This window comes from Akebia trifoliata, chromosome 8, assembly GCF_017979445.1.
Source record: "Akebia trifoliata isolate Shusen 1 chromosome 8, ASM1797944v1, whole genome shotgun sequence".
Classification (NCBI taxonomy): Eukaryota; Viridiplantae; Streptophyta; class Magnoliopsida; order Ranunculales; family Lardizabalaceae; genus Akebia; species Akebia trifoliata.
The window spans coordinates 49,996,861-50,009,837 of NC_141382.1; the positions used below are offsets into that span (position 1 = coordinate 49,996,861).

The window sequence follows — 12,977 nt, forward strand, 5'->3', positions numbered from 1 at the left end:
ACATAATGTAACAATATCCTACTAGGGTGCATTGTAATAAAATGTATATGGATACATCTCCACATATATATTTTCATATATATATATATAGGGAGCGGTTTGGCAGCCCTAAAGTTTGTCAAGTTTGGTGTCAAACATTTTTTGTAAATCACTTTGGGGTTAGAAGTTTTGGAATAGGCTGATTTTTTGTGAGGATGATCTCTACGGTGAAGAGATCATCCTCACAAAAAAATCAGCTCATTTTGAAACTTCTAACCCTAATTTACAAGTTGAAGAATCGTGGATCGACCAATTTTTGTAAATCACTTGTGATGGGGTTAGAAGTTTTGGAATATGCTGATTTTTGGTGAGGAGGATCTCCTCATCATAGATATCATCCTCACAAAAAATCAGCTCATTCCAAAGCTTCTAACCCAAATTTTAAAAAATGTTTGGCAACAAACTTGGCAAACTTTAGGGTTGCTGGACCGTCCTTATATATATATATATATATATATATATATGAATATCATTAAGGAAGTGGTTAGGAAAAATCGAAAGGATGGGAAAAGAAGTTCTCAGAGACAGCGCCAAGATTTGTGGGTGTAAAATTTCTTCTAGTTTTGAGTTCCTTCCATTTCAGTTTTGTGGTGAATTAGCTCTGAATCTTCAATCCTGTTGATTCTACAATTACACTTCGATAATCAAGTCAATTGAAAGTTTAATAAAGTAATTAACAAGATCCGTGTGAGAGAAATTATGTATATTTTTCTTCATTTTCTCTTTTTCTATAGTTTTTGAGAATCTCTAGGTATTTTGGGTTAAGACCTACTCATATTCGACAATCATTGATCATTGCTCATTTCCTTTGTGAAAAATGGGGCTTTTCTACGAATGACAGACATGTGGTGGTATTTGATGGTAGTATCTCTATTGCTTATGGTTCAAGAGCGTGTTTTCTATGGTTACGTAATATCACACATGCTCATTCCTTGGTGAGAACATAGCTACTATTTTGGTCTTCGAAATCTGACATCCTTTTGTCAGGATTATTTCGATGCTTACATGGAGAGAAGGTCCAAGAGTTCTATTTCCCAACTTTCGGGTGATAGATGTAGCATTCCTCGAGGCTCTATTATTTATTAAATTTTCAGACTTGGGCTGCTATGGGACACCTTACCACCTTTGGCCAGTGTAAAACTTGTACAAATCTCTTAATCGTGTTCATAGATATTGTAAAATTCATGTCAAATTACTTCACTTTTCGTAGTAATTTTTATTTTGTGTTAGGAGCGCAGTCGGTGAAAAACTCATGCCAAATCTTTTCACATACTTTTCGAGGTAAATGTCACTTTTTGATCAATGGTGTGCGGGCATCGATGACTCAATCAAATCACTTAACATGCCTTTTGCTTTGTTGAAAATATGTTTGAGAACTTGCCAGCAAATTTTTAGACCCACAATTCACAACAAATGGATCGACATCCATAAAGAGATACCTTTCTTCTAAGATGAGAAACCTAATTCGATTTCAAACTTGATTTTGAAATAACAGGGAATCTCCATCAATGTTTTAAGCTTTTTTCTTTATTCCTTCAACAGTGGGAAAGTTTTGAAACACTAAAGTTACTATTATGTTGTTAGATTGCTACATAAATACCAAACAAAGTAGAGAATTTAGTTTAGATAACAATAAAATCGACTATGCTTGATAAAGTAAGATGTTGGGCAAAAAAGTATATATGTTTTGAAATGGTAGAGAGATTAAGAAAATTATAATTGAACTTGTTCATAAGAATATAAAATAGACCTTACAAATGAAAAAATCAAACTTGTCTTTGGCAGAGATCCAACATATTTTATGGTAAATAAAAGGGCCATTGTAATGAAATAGTTTGTCCTACGTACAAAAGGAGCATATTAGGAAGCCATGGGTCGACTACTACAAAATATCGACGTAGAACTAAAAGTTGTAGAAGAGCGAGGTGAAGACTAAAAAGGACATGGATGAGATATTAAGAGCAAATACAACGATAATTGTTATAACGAAAACTATGACTTTCGATGAAACTTTATTTTAGTACTAATTATTGTTTAATTGTACAACATGCTTAGAGTAAAACTTTAAAGCTAGTTCGATAGAAACATCTATAGATTGAACAATAAGTTTTCTCCCTTTTGATGAATATTACTCTTTTTTCTATCTCAAATCTTGCAACTTTCAGACTGGAAAATTTGAATGTGCTTTACTCTCAATCACTCCTCTTTTCATTATGGCTTTATGCATTTTCTTTTAGCTCCTTTTAATGCAATTAAACTTGAGGAGTTCCCAATACAATATCTACCTTTTAACCTTATAGATGCTAATCTTTGAAGACACTCATAGTGCTTAGAACTTCAAGTTTCCCATTGCTTTTTCAGTCACCAAAAGCTTTGAATGATTTATTCCCCCAATAACACTTCTTATAACTCCCCCTCCCATTATGCTGAAATTAATGTTTTTATAGGACACAACTCATTTTTTTAAGTGATTTTTTTTTTTTTTTTTTTTGGAATTTATGTGTTCTTGTGTATAAAACTCAACAATGAAGTTATGTATACAACTCCAAGTACCCAATGATCGAGAGTGTTGATGATCAACGATAAACTCGTTAATAGGTGATAGACCCAAAAAAGTCACCATGAACACGTACATCATCTTAATTATGTGTATATGAAAAACTATAAACATTATATTATGTACATCATGTAAATATATATTGACTGATCCCAAATCTCTGCGATAAGAATTTGATGATGATGATTATTATTATTCTATAATTATAGTGTAGATATTTGTATTTTATCATCAAAACTTATCTAATCCGATAAGACCCGATTGATTATCATATTTGATTTGAATAGTTAAATATTTTATTTCCATATAAATCACTCCATAGCTAATGCCTATGGCTTCTTCAGATCCTTAACATCAAAATAGGATGGTCAACAAAGTTTATATTAAGAAATAAAAAAGATTAATTAAACTATAAATGTATATTAGTGTTACATTAGACCATGTTAGAGGTAGAAATCTAGAAACTATAGCTATTGTTACAGTGGCTTATATAAAAGCTTCAATTACATCTGAAAAGAAATCGGATAATTACAACCACTTCATCTTAATCAAATTCATTTTTGGTTAGAATATCCACTGGATGGGATTTATAAAGCCATAATTATTGAATTTACTTCTTTTATACCAAACTGTGAATCTTGTACAAAATGAACCGATTCGTGGTACTATTTGATCAGGGTTCATGAAATACAACGAATCACGTCCTAACAGATTAGCTAACCTAATTCTTAAGATTCGTTAAATCTTTTTGTTATATTTAGTGTGCTCGACATAAGATTTACACCAACCAAATTACGAAGATGTAACGTATTTGTTTGAAAAATTCTATTACGTCTATTTATTCTGAATTAACATTATGGTTGTACTTGTGACTTGCTTACATGCTTGAATTATATATATAATAACGAACTTAAAAAAAATTGAGAAATGAATTATCTCTTCTTAACTCTTCTAAATTGAATTTGTTCTCGAATAATCATGAATGCTCAATCTAAATTCCCGAGTGAACCGACAAATCAGGTAATATAAGTTTATCATATTAGGCTTAAGATAGCTTCTCCATCGAAAAGATGACTGTGTGTGTGAGAGAGAGAGAGAGAGTTCTGAAAAGGAGCAAATAATGGTATGTAAGTAAGTAGACAGAGAGTTGCTTTTTGGGTACTTAGGGAATAAAATGTTGTCTCTCTACTACGATTGGCTTCAAGTATTGGTTTTTTTTTTCTCCCCATGAAATATACTATATAGAATTAATTAAAAAGAATGAATAAAGGTGAGAAAGGAAATAAATGACAGCTTTTCTTCTTTCTCTTTTGCTTCTTTCATTTCTTTTTTTTCTTTTGGTTTTTGGAATTTCTGCTGGCATTCAAAGGCTGACGTGGCACTTCCCCAAAAAAAATATATAAAAAAAAGAGGGAAGCTCTGTGAAATTTGAACCCTGTTTTCAATGTGGACCCCTTTTTCATGAAGACCCATTTGCCCAAAAAAATAGCAAAACAGCTCAGTAGTACTCTTTAGTCTTTACTTATTTAATAATCCTATTTTATATTTAAATTAGTGATATTGACAGGCAACTTCATTATAGAGGACTCATTAAAAGGAATTAAAATAAATTTCAAAATATACCCCTATAATATACCTAGCTATATTAAAGATAACTAAGATTATCATTCCCCCTCTATTTTATATATTTTTTCTTTAAAAAGTCTTATTTATAAGATTTTTTGTTTGTTAGTAAAGGCATGGATTGGTATTTGATAGCAATGTAATATATAGTAAGATTGAATTCTCCTTTTTTGTTTTTTTTTCCGGCTGTTAATGAAATACTTTGGGATTCTGTACTCTTAGGTGTTGGATAGTAATCAAACTTCAGATCTACTTAGCATTTCATGTAGCACTCTAGAAGCCCACTAATCCATGAATTTTGGATTCCCGTTGATTGAAAGTATCAAAACGAGTTTTTTTTTTTGGCTCATAGATTTTTTCCTCATAGATGTCATAGGCTCTCCTCTATGTGACGTATCAAAGCTAACAAAGGTAATTTTGTAAATTGGGGGTGTCACTCAATATATGTGAGCTCATGTGATTAGTCAATCTTGTATCCGAGGAAATCTCCGAAAAAAATGAAGAAAAAAAATTTTCCATGAGTCAAACATTTCGTATAATATGCCAATGCCACGTGGCATATAAAAAAGAGATAGGAAGACATGTTGCTACCCAACACCTGGGAGTAGACTATCAACACTTTTCTTTAGGGAATGGTACCTTAAGACTAAGTTAATAAAGGAAGGAATTGGCGCAGTGTAGAAAGAGAAAAGCCATGAAGTGGAAATAAAATTTTAAAAAATAGAATAAAATAAAAGCAAAGACAACAGCAACTACTACAAAAGAAGAAGAGAAGAATAAGGAGGATAAAGAAGGTGGTCTGGTTTCCTTTAAAGCTTTATCTCACTCTTTCAAACCTCTTCTCTTCTCTACCAATCACATTTAGCTCTCTTTTAGCTCAAGTTATTACTTCTTGTTTGAGGTGGTAGAGGTGAAGAAGTGAAGAAAAGCTTCACTAGAAGAAGGTGTTTTCTTTATTAAAAATTGTTGGTGAGGGGGGTGTTAATAAGAAAAAAAAAAGAACAAACAAAGGAGTAGAAGAAGAAGCTTTGATCTTCAAGAACACAAGGGTTTAAGACACAAAGGGGGGGTTGTGGGGGGTGGTGTTAGCAAAGTGATGCGTGCAGGAGCTTGTACTGTGCAGCAGACCCTCACATCAGAGGCTGCTTCAGTTCTGAGGCACTCTCTTTGCTTAGCCAAGAGGAGGGGCCATTCTCAGGTCACTCCACTTCATGTTGCTGCAACTTTGCTCAGCTCAAGAGCTAGTCTCTTGAGAAGGGCTTGTCTCAAATCACACCCACATTCAACTTCACATCCTTTACAATGCAGAGCTCTTGAGCTTTGCTTCAATGTTGCTCTCAATAGGCTTCCAACAACACCAGGACCTCTCCTTCATGGTCAGCCTTCTCTCTCTAATGCTCTCATTGCAGCACTTAAGAGAGCACAAGCACACCAGAGAAGGGGTTGCATTGAACAGCAACAACAACAGCCTCTCTTAGCTATTAAGGTTGAGTTAGAACAGCTTATTATATCAATCTTAGATGACCCAAGTGTTAGTAGGGTTATGAGAGAAGCTGGGTTCTCTAGTACCTCTGTTAAGAACAATTTAGAGGACTCTTCAGCTTCTTCAGTTTGGGTTCTCCCTTCTTCTTGTTCTCCTTCTCCTACTGAAACCCATAGAGATATTATAAACCACAGTAGTTTCTGGCAAACCCATTTCTTGAATTGCTCTTCTGAGCAAAACCCAGTCCTGTTTTCCACTCCAAAGAAACATTTAGGTACTGAGAAGGAAGAAGATTTCAAGTTGGTTTTGGAGGTTTTGTTGAGGAAAAAGAGGAGGAATACTGTTGTTCTTGGTGATTGTGTGTCTTTAACAGAAGGTTTGGTTGCAGAGTTGATGGGGAGGGTGGAGAGAGGTGAGGTTCCTGATGAATTACGATCAGCCCATTTCATCAAATTTCAGTTCTCTTCAATGTCTTTAACATTTATGAAGAGAGAAGATGTGGAGATGAAGGTTGCAGACTTGAGGAGGAAAGTGGGTTCTCTGGTTTCAGGAGGGGGAGCTATAATCTATGTAGGAGACTTGAAATGGGTTGTTGAAACAAGTCTTGGTGACAGAGATGGAGGATTCTCAGTTGGAGAAATATCTTGTTATAGCCCTGTTGATCATTTAGTTGCTGAGGTTGGGAGGTTGATCTCTGATTATAGCTGCTCAAACAGTAAAGTGTGGTTGATGGCCACTGCAAATTATCAGACTTATATGAGGTGTCAGATGAAACAACCCTCTCTTGAGATTCAATGGGCTCTCCAAGCTGTTTCCGTTCCTTCAGGTGGACTTGGTTTAAGCCTCCATGCTTCAAGGTGAGCCAAACCATCTTGTGTTCTTTGCTGATGATATATCTTGTGTTTAATTTTATTTTCATAAAAAAAAAAAAATGGGATCTCTACTTTGGGTTTTTATTTGAACCTTTGTCTTGTTTCTGTTTATGAGTTTCATGGTTTTAGATGCCAGGACAACTGTAGAAAAAAGTAGGTTTGATGATGGCAAGATATAAACCACACTGTCTTTTTTCCTTCTTTGCTTTGTCCGGTTATTGCTCTTTAGCCTCTGAATATTAAAGATTTCTATTATCAGAATAAAAATGAAGAAAACAGAATTATTTTATTTTGTCAAATTTAAAGAGGGGTCCCTGCATTTATGTAAATTCCCAATCTTGGTCTTATCTGTATTTTCACTACCATTTCACATTTTTAATGTGGATCTCTCTCTCTCTCTCTCTCTCTTTTTTCTTCAGTTTGGGTTGAGTGGGTCTTGAAATTAATTTCATCATCATCATAAGAAAAAACATATACTATTTGCATTGTTTGATTTGTATTATGTTCATGTTTTGTAGTGGCCTTGATTCAAGAATGTCTCTTTCACAAAACCTACCTCAAATGCTGGAAACAAAGCCTTTGGGGATCAAGGAAGAACAAGATAAGCTCAGTTGTTGTGTTGAATGTACTTCCAATTTTGAAAAAGATGCATTGTTTCTCAAGTCAGGCCAGCAAAAACCTTCATCCTTGCTTCTTAGCTCTTGTAATATCAAAGACATGGACAAGGGTTCAACCCAATTGCCTTACTGGTTGCAACCACATAAAGCCGACTCCCATCACAAGGTAACGAAGAAAACGACCTCCTTGATCAGTTTTCTATGTTAATTTATCTCTCTTTCATGAATTTGTTTTTACAACCATCTTTCTAATTTTCAGGATGATTTGGCTGAATTGAGGAGGAAATGGAATAGGTTATGCCACAGCTTGCACCATCCGAAGCCTAATCAGATTCACTCGACTTCTTCCTTATTCAACAACCAAAGCTCAAGTGTCAAGAGCTACACAAGTGCTCCATCTTACTCTTGGTGGCCTAATGGATCACAATACAACACCTTCCCTGACTCCAACTCAATCTCCTTTGTCGAGTCTACATCAAAACCCAACCACAATTCTAATTTTGTGCTTCAATTTGGAAGCCAGAAGCCACGTTGCATCGAATTCGGTTTTGGTAATGGAACCCATAAAAACCATCTACCCGAACTGAGCTTGGATTCTCTTAACAATACAGAAAATAAGGAGGCAAAGATCACCCTCGCTCTCGGTAATACTCTGTTCGGTGACTCTTTAAAATCGTTGGATAAAAAAAGGGAAAGAGAATTGAACCCACGAGATATATGTAAGCTACTTCAAGAGAATGTCCCATGGCAATCTGAGATCATTCCTTCTATGGCAGAAGCTTTGCTCAAATCCAAATCAGTCAAGAAGAATGGGACTTGGTTACTGATCGAGGGGGCTGATCGGATTGGAAAGAGGCGGTTCGCATGTGCAATTGCGGAGTCGGTTTGTGGGTCTGCCAATAACCTTGTGCACATGAACATGAGAAGGGAGAATGAGGCCACCCTATGTTCTAAAATTTTAATTTCAGCTTTGAGAAACCATGAAAACTCTGTAGTTTTGATAGAAGAGATCGATTACGCGGATGCTCACTTCATTAAAATCCTCAGTGATGGTTTCAAAAGCGGCAATTTTGAAGACCCATTGGGGAGAGAGGTAAGTTTTTCCGAGGCCATATTCATTGTGACTACGGGTGCTTCAACAAACTATCAGGACAGGGCTGAAAAACCCGACACCATGATCGAGATGAAGTTGCATGTCGAAGAGAAAACTCCCAAATTAGGCATATCTAAAGGCGATTGCAAGCGAAAAGCTGAGTGGGAACTGTCAAACAAGGCCAAGAATCCAAGAACATGTCATAAAGATGATGCTTCTTCAATTGTTATCGAGAATGGCAACAACAACAACAAAAAAGAGTTTTCAAGGCAATCAAGCTCAAACACACTCGATTTAAACATCCGAGCTGACGAGGAGGAGGACGATGACGATGACGATGAAGAAGAAAAACCCGAGGAATTCAACACTGTTCCCAGTGATCTGACACAAGAAACCATGGCAAATCCCAAAATCCCACATGGGTTCCTCGAATCCATCGAGAACCGATTCGTTTTTAATCTAAATTCGGATTTGTTCAGCAAAATGACAAAGAATTTCTTGTCAAAACTGGAAGGGTCTTTCGAAGAGGTGTGTGGGAGTGAAAGGAGAGATTGTTTTTCTGTTGATCAAATGGTGGTAGAGAAATTGGTATATGGGTCTGGTTCTTTTCTTGCAAGCTTGTTTGAAAAGTGGCTGAAAGACATTTTTCAAACGAGCTTACAAACGGTTAAAAATGGCGGGAAGGAAGTGACCGTTAAGCTCTCTCTTGGAGGGAAAGAAGAAGAGAGTGTTTTGGAGGTTGGGTTCATGGGTTCTAATCTCCCCAAAACAATTCAAGTTGCTTTCGAGGAATGATGGTTTTGTTCATGTAAAAAGTGAAATGACCTAAATAGCCTTGTGTAACCTCTTTAATTTCATATTGGGTGGTCTTCTTTTCTTTCAACTTTCTACTTCTACTGTAATTATTTTATTTTTATATACTTTTAGGCACTCTCCAAAAGTTCAACCTAAAGCAAGTTTTAAAAGGGTAGAGTTATGATCATTATAACCCTTTATTACATTGTGCTGTTGGGCCCACAGATCATTTTACAAAAATTAAAAATTAAAAAAATTAAAAAATTTGGATTTGAAATTTGAAAAGCACTGGCCTTGTCATAAAGCACTACAATAGGTTTGTATTATAACACAACTTCTAAAATTTAATGCAATTTTTTAATTTCTAAGTAATAGTTGGTAAATACAAATCACTAAAACAAAGTTAAATAAGAGGGCATCATCATATATGTAAATTATATCAAACAATTCATACTCCCATTTCCCACAAAGCTCAAAAAGAAATTCAACCATCGAGTTTATTTTGTATTTATTTCGGCTTCAATTCTTCTTCCTTTTAGTTTTGGATCAATTCTTGTTAGATAACTCCAACTACATCGTTTCTAAGAGTGTATTTTGAATATCAAAGAAGTAATTTTTTTATTTTTTAATAAATTAATGAAGTTTTGTTGAATAAAATTATGTACATTGGCTTTTATTTGTTTTATTTTCATATTGTTATATCTGTTTTTTTTCCTACCTATATCATATTTGAAGATTACAATATGTGAAATTCCATTGAGGTTTCTTAAGCACTTTCATAAATGATGATGTACCAATATTTTGGCTACAATGTTGTAATTCACCTTGCTCTAACGTCACATGTTAATTGGGTTATTTGACCATTGTTTTGAACTCGATGCATGACTTATTAGGAGGTTATGGCTATATTTTTTTGGTCTTGGGTCCATTTTTCAAACTTTGAGATGATGAATTTTGATTTTTTCCAAAAGTAACACATCATTTTTGCTAATAAATAGACGAAGATACGTGATTGATGAATCCATCCAAAGATCTCGCCAAAGAACGTGCCATGCTCTTGGCATTCCAAGAGTTGATGAAACTAAAAAATTATAAAGTTCAGATGCTCCAAGCGCCTTGTTTTTGCCACTGGAAGATGATAGATACCACTTCAACGAGCACCACCACAATTCTCAATTGGGAATTTTAATAGAGAACTACACCATTCTCAACTAAGCTCTCTTTTTTCCTTATTTAGTAAATTTTAAGGTGGGTCCCTATTTCCATTTTGAGTGTTTGCAAAACCTTAAGAGAACTAATACTGGGGTTTGTCGAAACTACGGTGAGGGCAACAACATTTGTTATTCTTAACCTAAAAACATGAGAATATTGAATAAGAGTTTCAATTTTTGCCCTCAAAAAGATTTTCAATGAGGAATCAAAGGTAGATTTGCTTTTTAGGGGCTAACTCTTCAATTAAAACTAGCAACTAAATAAGATCTTTAGTGAGTTCGATACCCAATATGAGTATCAATTCCTCAAGGGTTACCTACGAGAGTTCACCCTCATTTACTTGGTGCATGTGATGTGCGGACGTTACACATGCCTAAGACTAATTTTTGGACAAGACCATGGTCTATGGACTGGGCAAAGCCTGGATACAGGCTCAATCTATTGTCTACAAGGATACCTGACTATCAATATATATATATATATATATACTAAAAATAGAAGTATTGTGGGACAAACCAAAAGATAATATCTAATGAAGTTGAAAAACTAAGATTGAGGGGGAAGTTTGTCAACTTCTAGAGGAGAAAATATAAATAGTATGTGAGTTTAGGGACTTTCCAGTTAAAAAAAACTCAAAACAAAATTTAAGAAGAAATTTAAGGTACGTGTCTGCTATTAGTGTGACACTTTAACACGTAATTAGCGGCCTTAATGATAAAGATATAATATAATGTCTTAAAGAGAAGGAAGATATTAAAATAAATAAATGAAGTTGAAAGTTTATAGGTTACGAGGACGTGGAAGTCACTCATCACCAACTCTTTTTTGACTATAATCAAACACCATTCATATAAATATTATTATATACGTGTCATGATAACTGAGAAAGGAGTAATGATAAGGCTCTCCACACAAATACAAAAAATAAAAAATAAATACATTATTTATCTATTTGTTCTTTAAAATGTGAATCATCATTACCTTGACCTAAATATCAATCGGTGGGTGGGCCTGTCTTCCTATAATAAGAGTCGTGATAATCTAACTCCCCCCCTCTGACAAACTCTCCCCGTGTATGTGCAATTGTGCATCCCAAGGAAAAAATCTATGACTCTATGCATAGTCACGTTGAAAGAGTTTGAGGGAGTTTGTCGGAGGAGTTAAAAAAAAAACCTCTTCCAATAATAATAATCCTTCACTGTTTTAAGGTAATCCATAAGTATCACGAGCCGATCACTTGGGCTAATAATGAGTGTTTATTTTTTGGACAAGTAAGCTTGTGGTTTATGGGACATCACCCTATACCTTTTAGAGGAAGAAAGGGTATTGTTTCCAATAAATGATACAAAGGTCAGACGAAAGAGAAGATAAAGATCGTCTCCTCACAAGGTTAATGAGGTACTTGTAAATTTCACTTGACACTCAAGTAAGATGGTAATACAATAATATTCTTGTACCCTTTATTGACTATTTTTAATTTTGATCTTATAACAAGTTCTTTTTCGATCTAGGACTCCACAGTTACCTTTAATCATGTCCATACTCATGAAATATTTAGATTATAATTGAATCTCCATGTGTTGGGATTTAATGAGAACCTTATTAGTCTATTTCTATTCTAGACGACTATTTAGTTGTCTTAAATTGTTTGACATGTGTATCTTCACTTCCTCTAGGATTTATCGCAACTTCTTTGGTAGGTTACAATGCATGAATCGTTACTAACTTCTTGAAATCCCTTGAGATGCTGAACTTTTCTCAACTCGAGATGAAACGTGTGCATTAAGAGATCAAAACATGTTTTGTCACCCTAGACCCTAGTGATAGTGATGATGACAATATTTGATTCTCATCGCCTTAGACTTTAAGACCTAGTACCACAACTTCAATACATTTTGGTTTCAGTTTCAATAACAAAACAAGTAGGATAATTGAATCTAGTCCATGAACGCAACTGTTGCATTCAGAGTCAAAGTTTTTAAAATGTTTCAATTGAGACATCTAGTTTTTAACCCATATTGAAATCAAATATTGACTGTTTCACAATCTTTCTCTTGTTCGAAACAATGTCTTGAGAAGAGATTTAAACATTTTACATATGGATCATTCCCAAACCAAGAGAGAAACAATTTCAACAAAATCAAATTATCCTAACTAACAGGTAACAATTCCTAAGAGTGGGCTCTAGATCTTTCTCACTAGCTAGGACTTAATTAATTATGTAAAGTAAAGTTGAATTGTAAAACCCTAAGGTTCAGTAATGGTTGAATAATTTATGGGACAATCCAATAAGTGGGTGGTTTGACACTTTTTAAGTTAACCAAACCAAATAATAATAATAAAAGATGAAAAATAAAACAAGAAAATTTTAAACCTAAAAACTCACTAAATGTTAAATATAATGATGGGTCCTGTCCTATTATGGATGTGAGACAATATAAAAAAAAAAAAAAGCAGAAAATTAAAATTGTGAGAAATGCAAGCCACTTGAGAGAGAATGATTTTAATCTTTATGAACGGCTAAAGTTGGTGTGGTTGTGCCTAGCTAGGCATATTAGGGGATGGGGAGGGAAAGAAAAACAAACGAGTTGTTGGAAGGATCTTAATTAAGAGAATAAAGAAACACACAAACTCCCTCGTTTTCGTTTGACCTAATCAAAGAGGGACCCCCAAGAATTAGAAAGGA

At 34.6% G+C, this 12,977-nt stretch overlaps 1 protein-coding gene across 1 annotated transcript; it reads left to right on the top strand.

Moving 5' to 3' along the window:
- Nucleotides 1-4,975: 4,975 nt before the first annotated feature.
- LOC147397533 (Double Clp-N motif-containing P-loop nucleoside triphosphate hydrolases superfamily protein) lies at nucleotides 4,976-9,174 on the top strand. Its single transcript, XM_086449271.1, has 3 exons — nucleotides 4,976-6,559; nucleotides 7,093-7,357; nucleotides 7,451-9,174. The coding sequence occupies exons 1-3, from the start codon at nucleotides 5,316-5,318 to the stop codon at nucleotides 9,077-9,079; spliced, it is 3,138 nt and encodes a 1,045-aa protein (XP_086305397.1). The 5' UTR covers nucleotides 4,976-5,315; the 3' UTR covers nucleotides 9,080-9,174.
- Nucleotides 9,175-12,977: the final 3,803 nt, after the last annotated feature.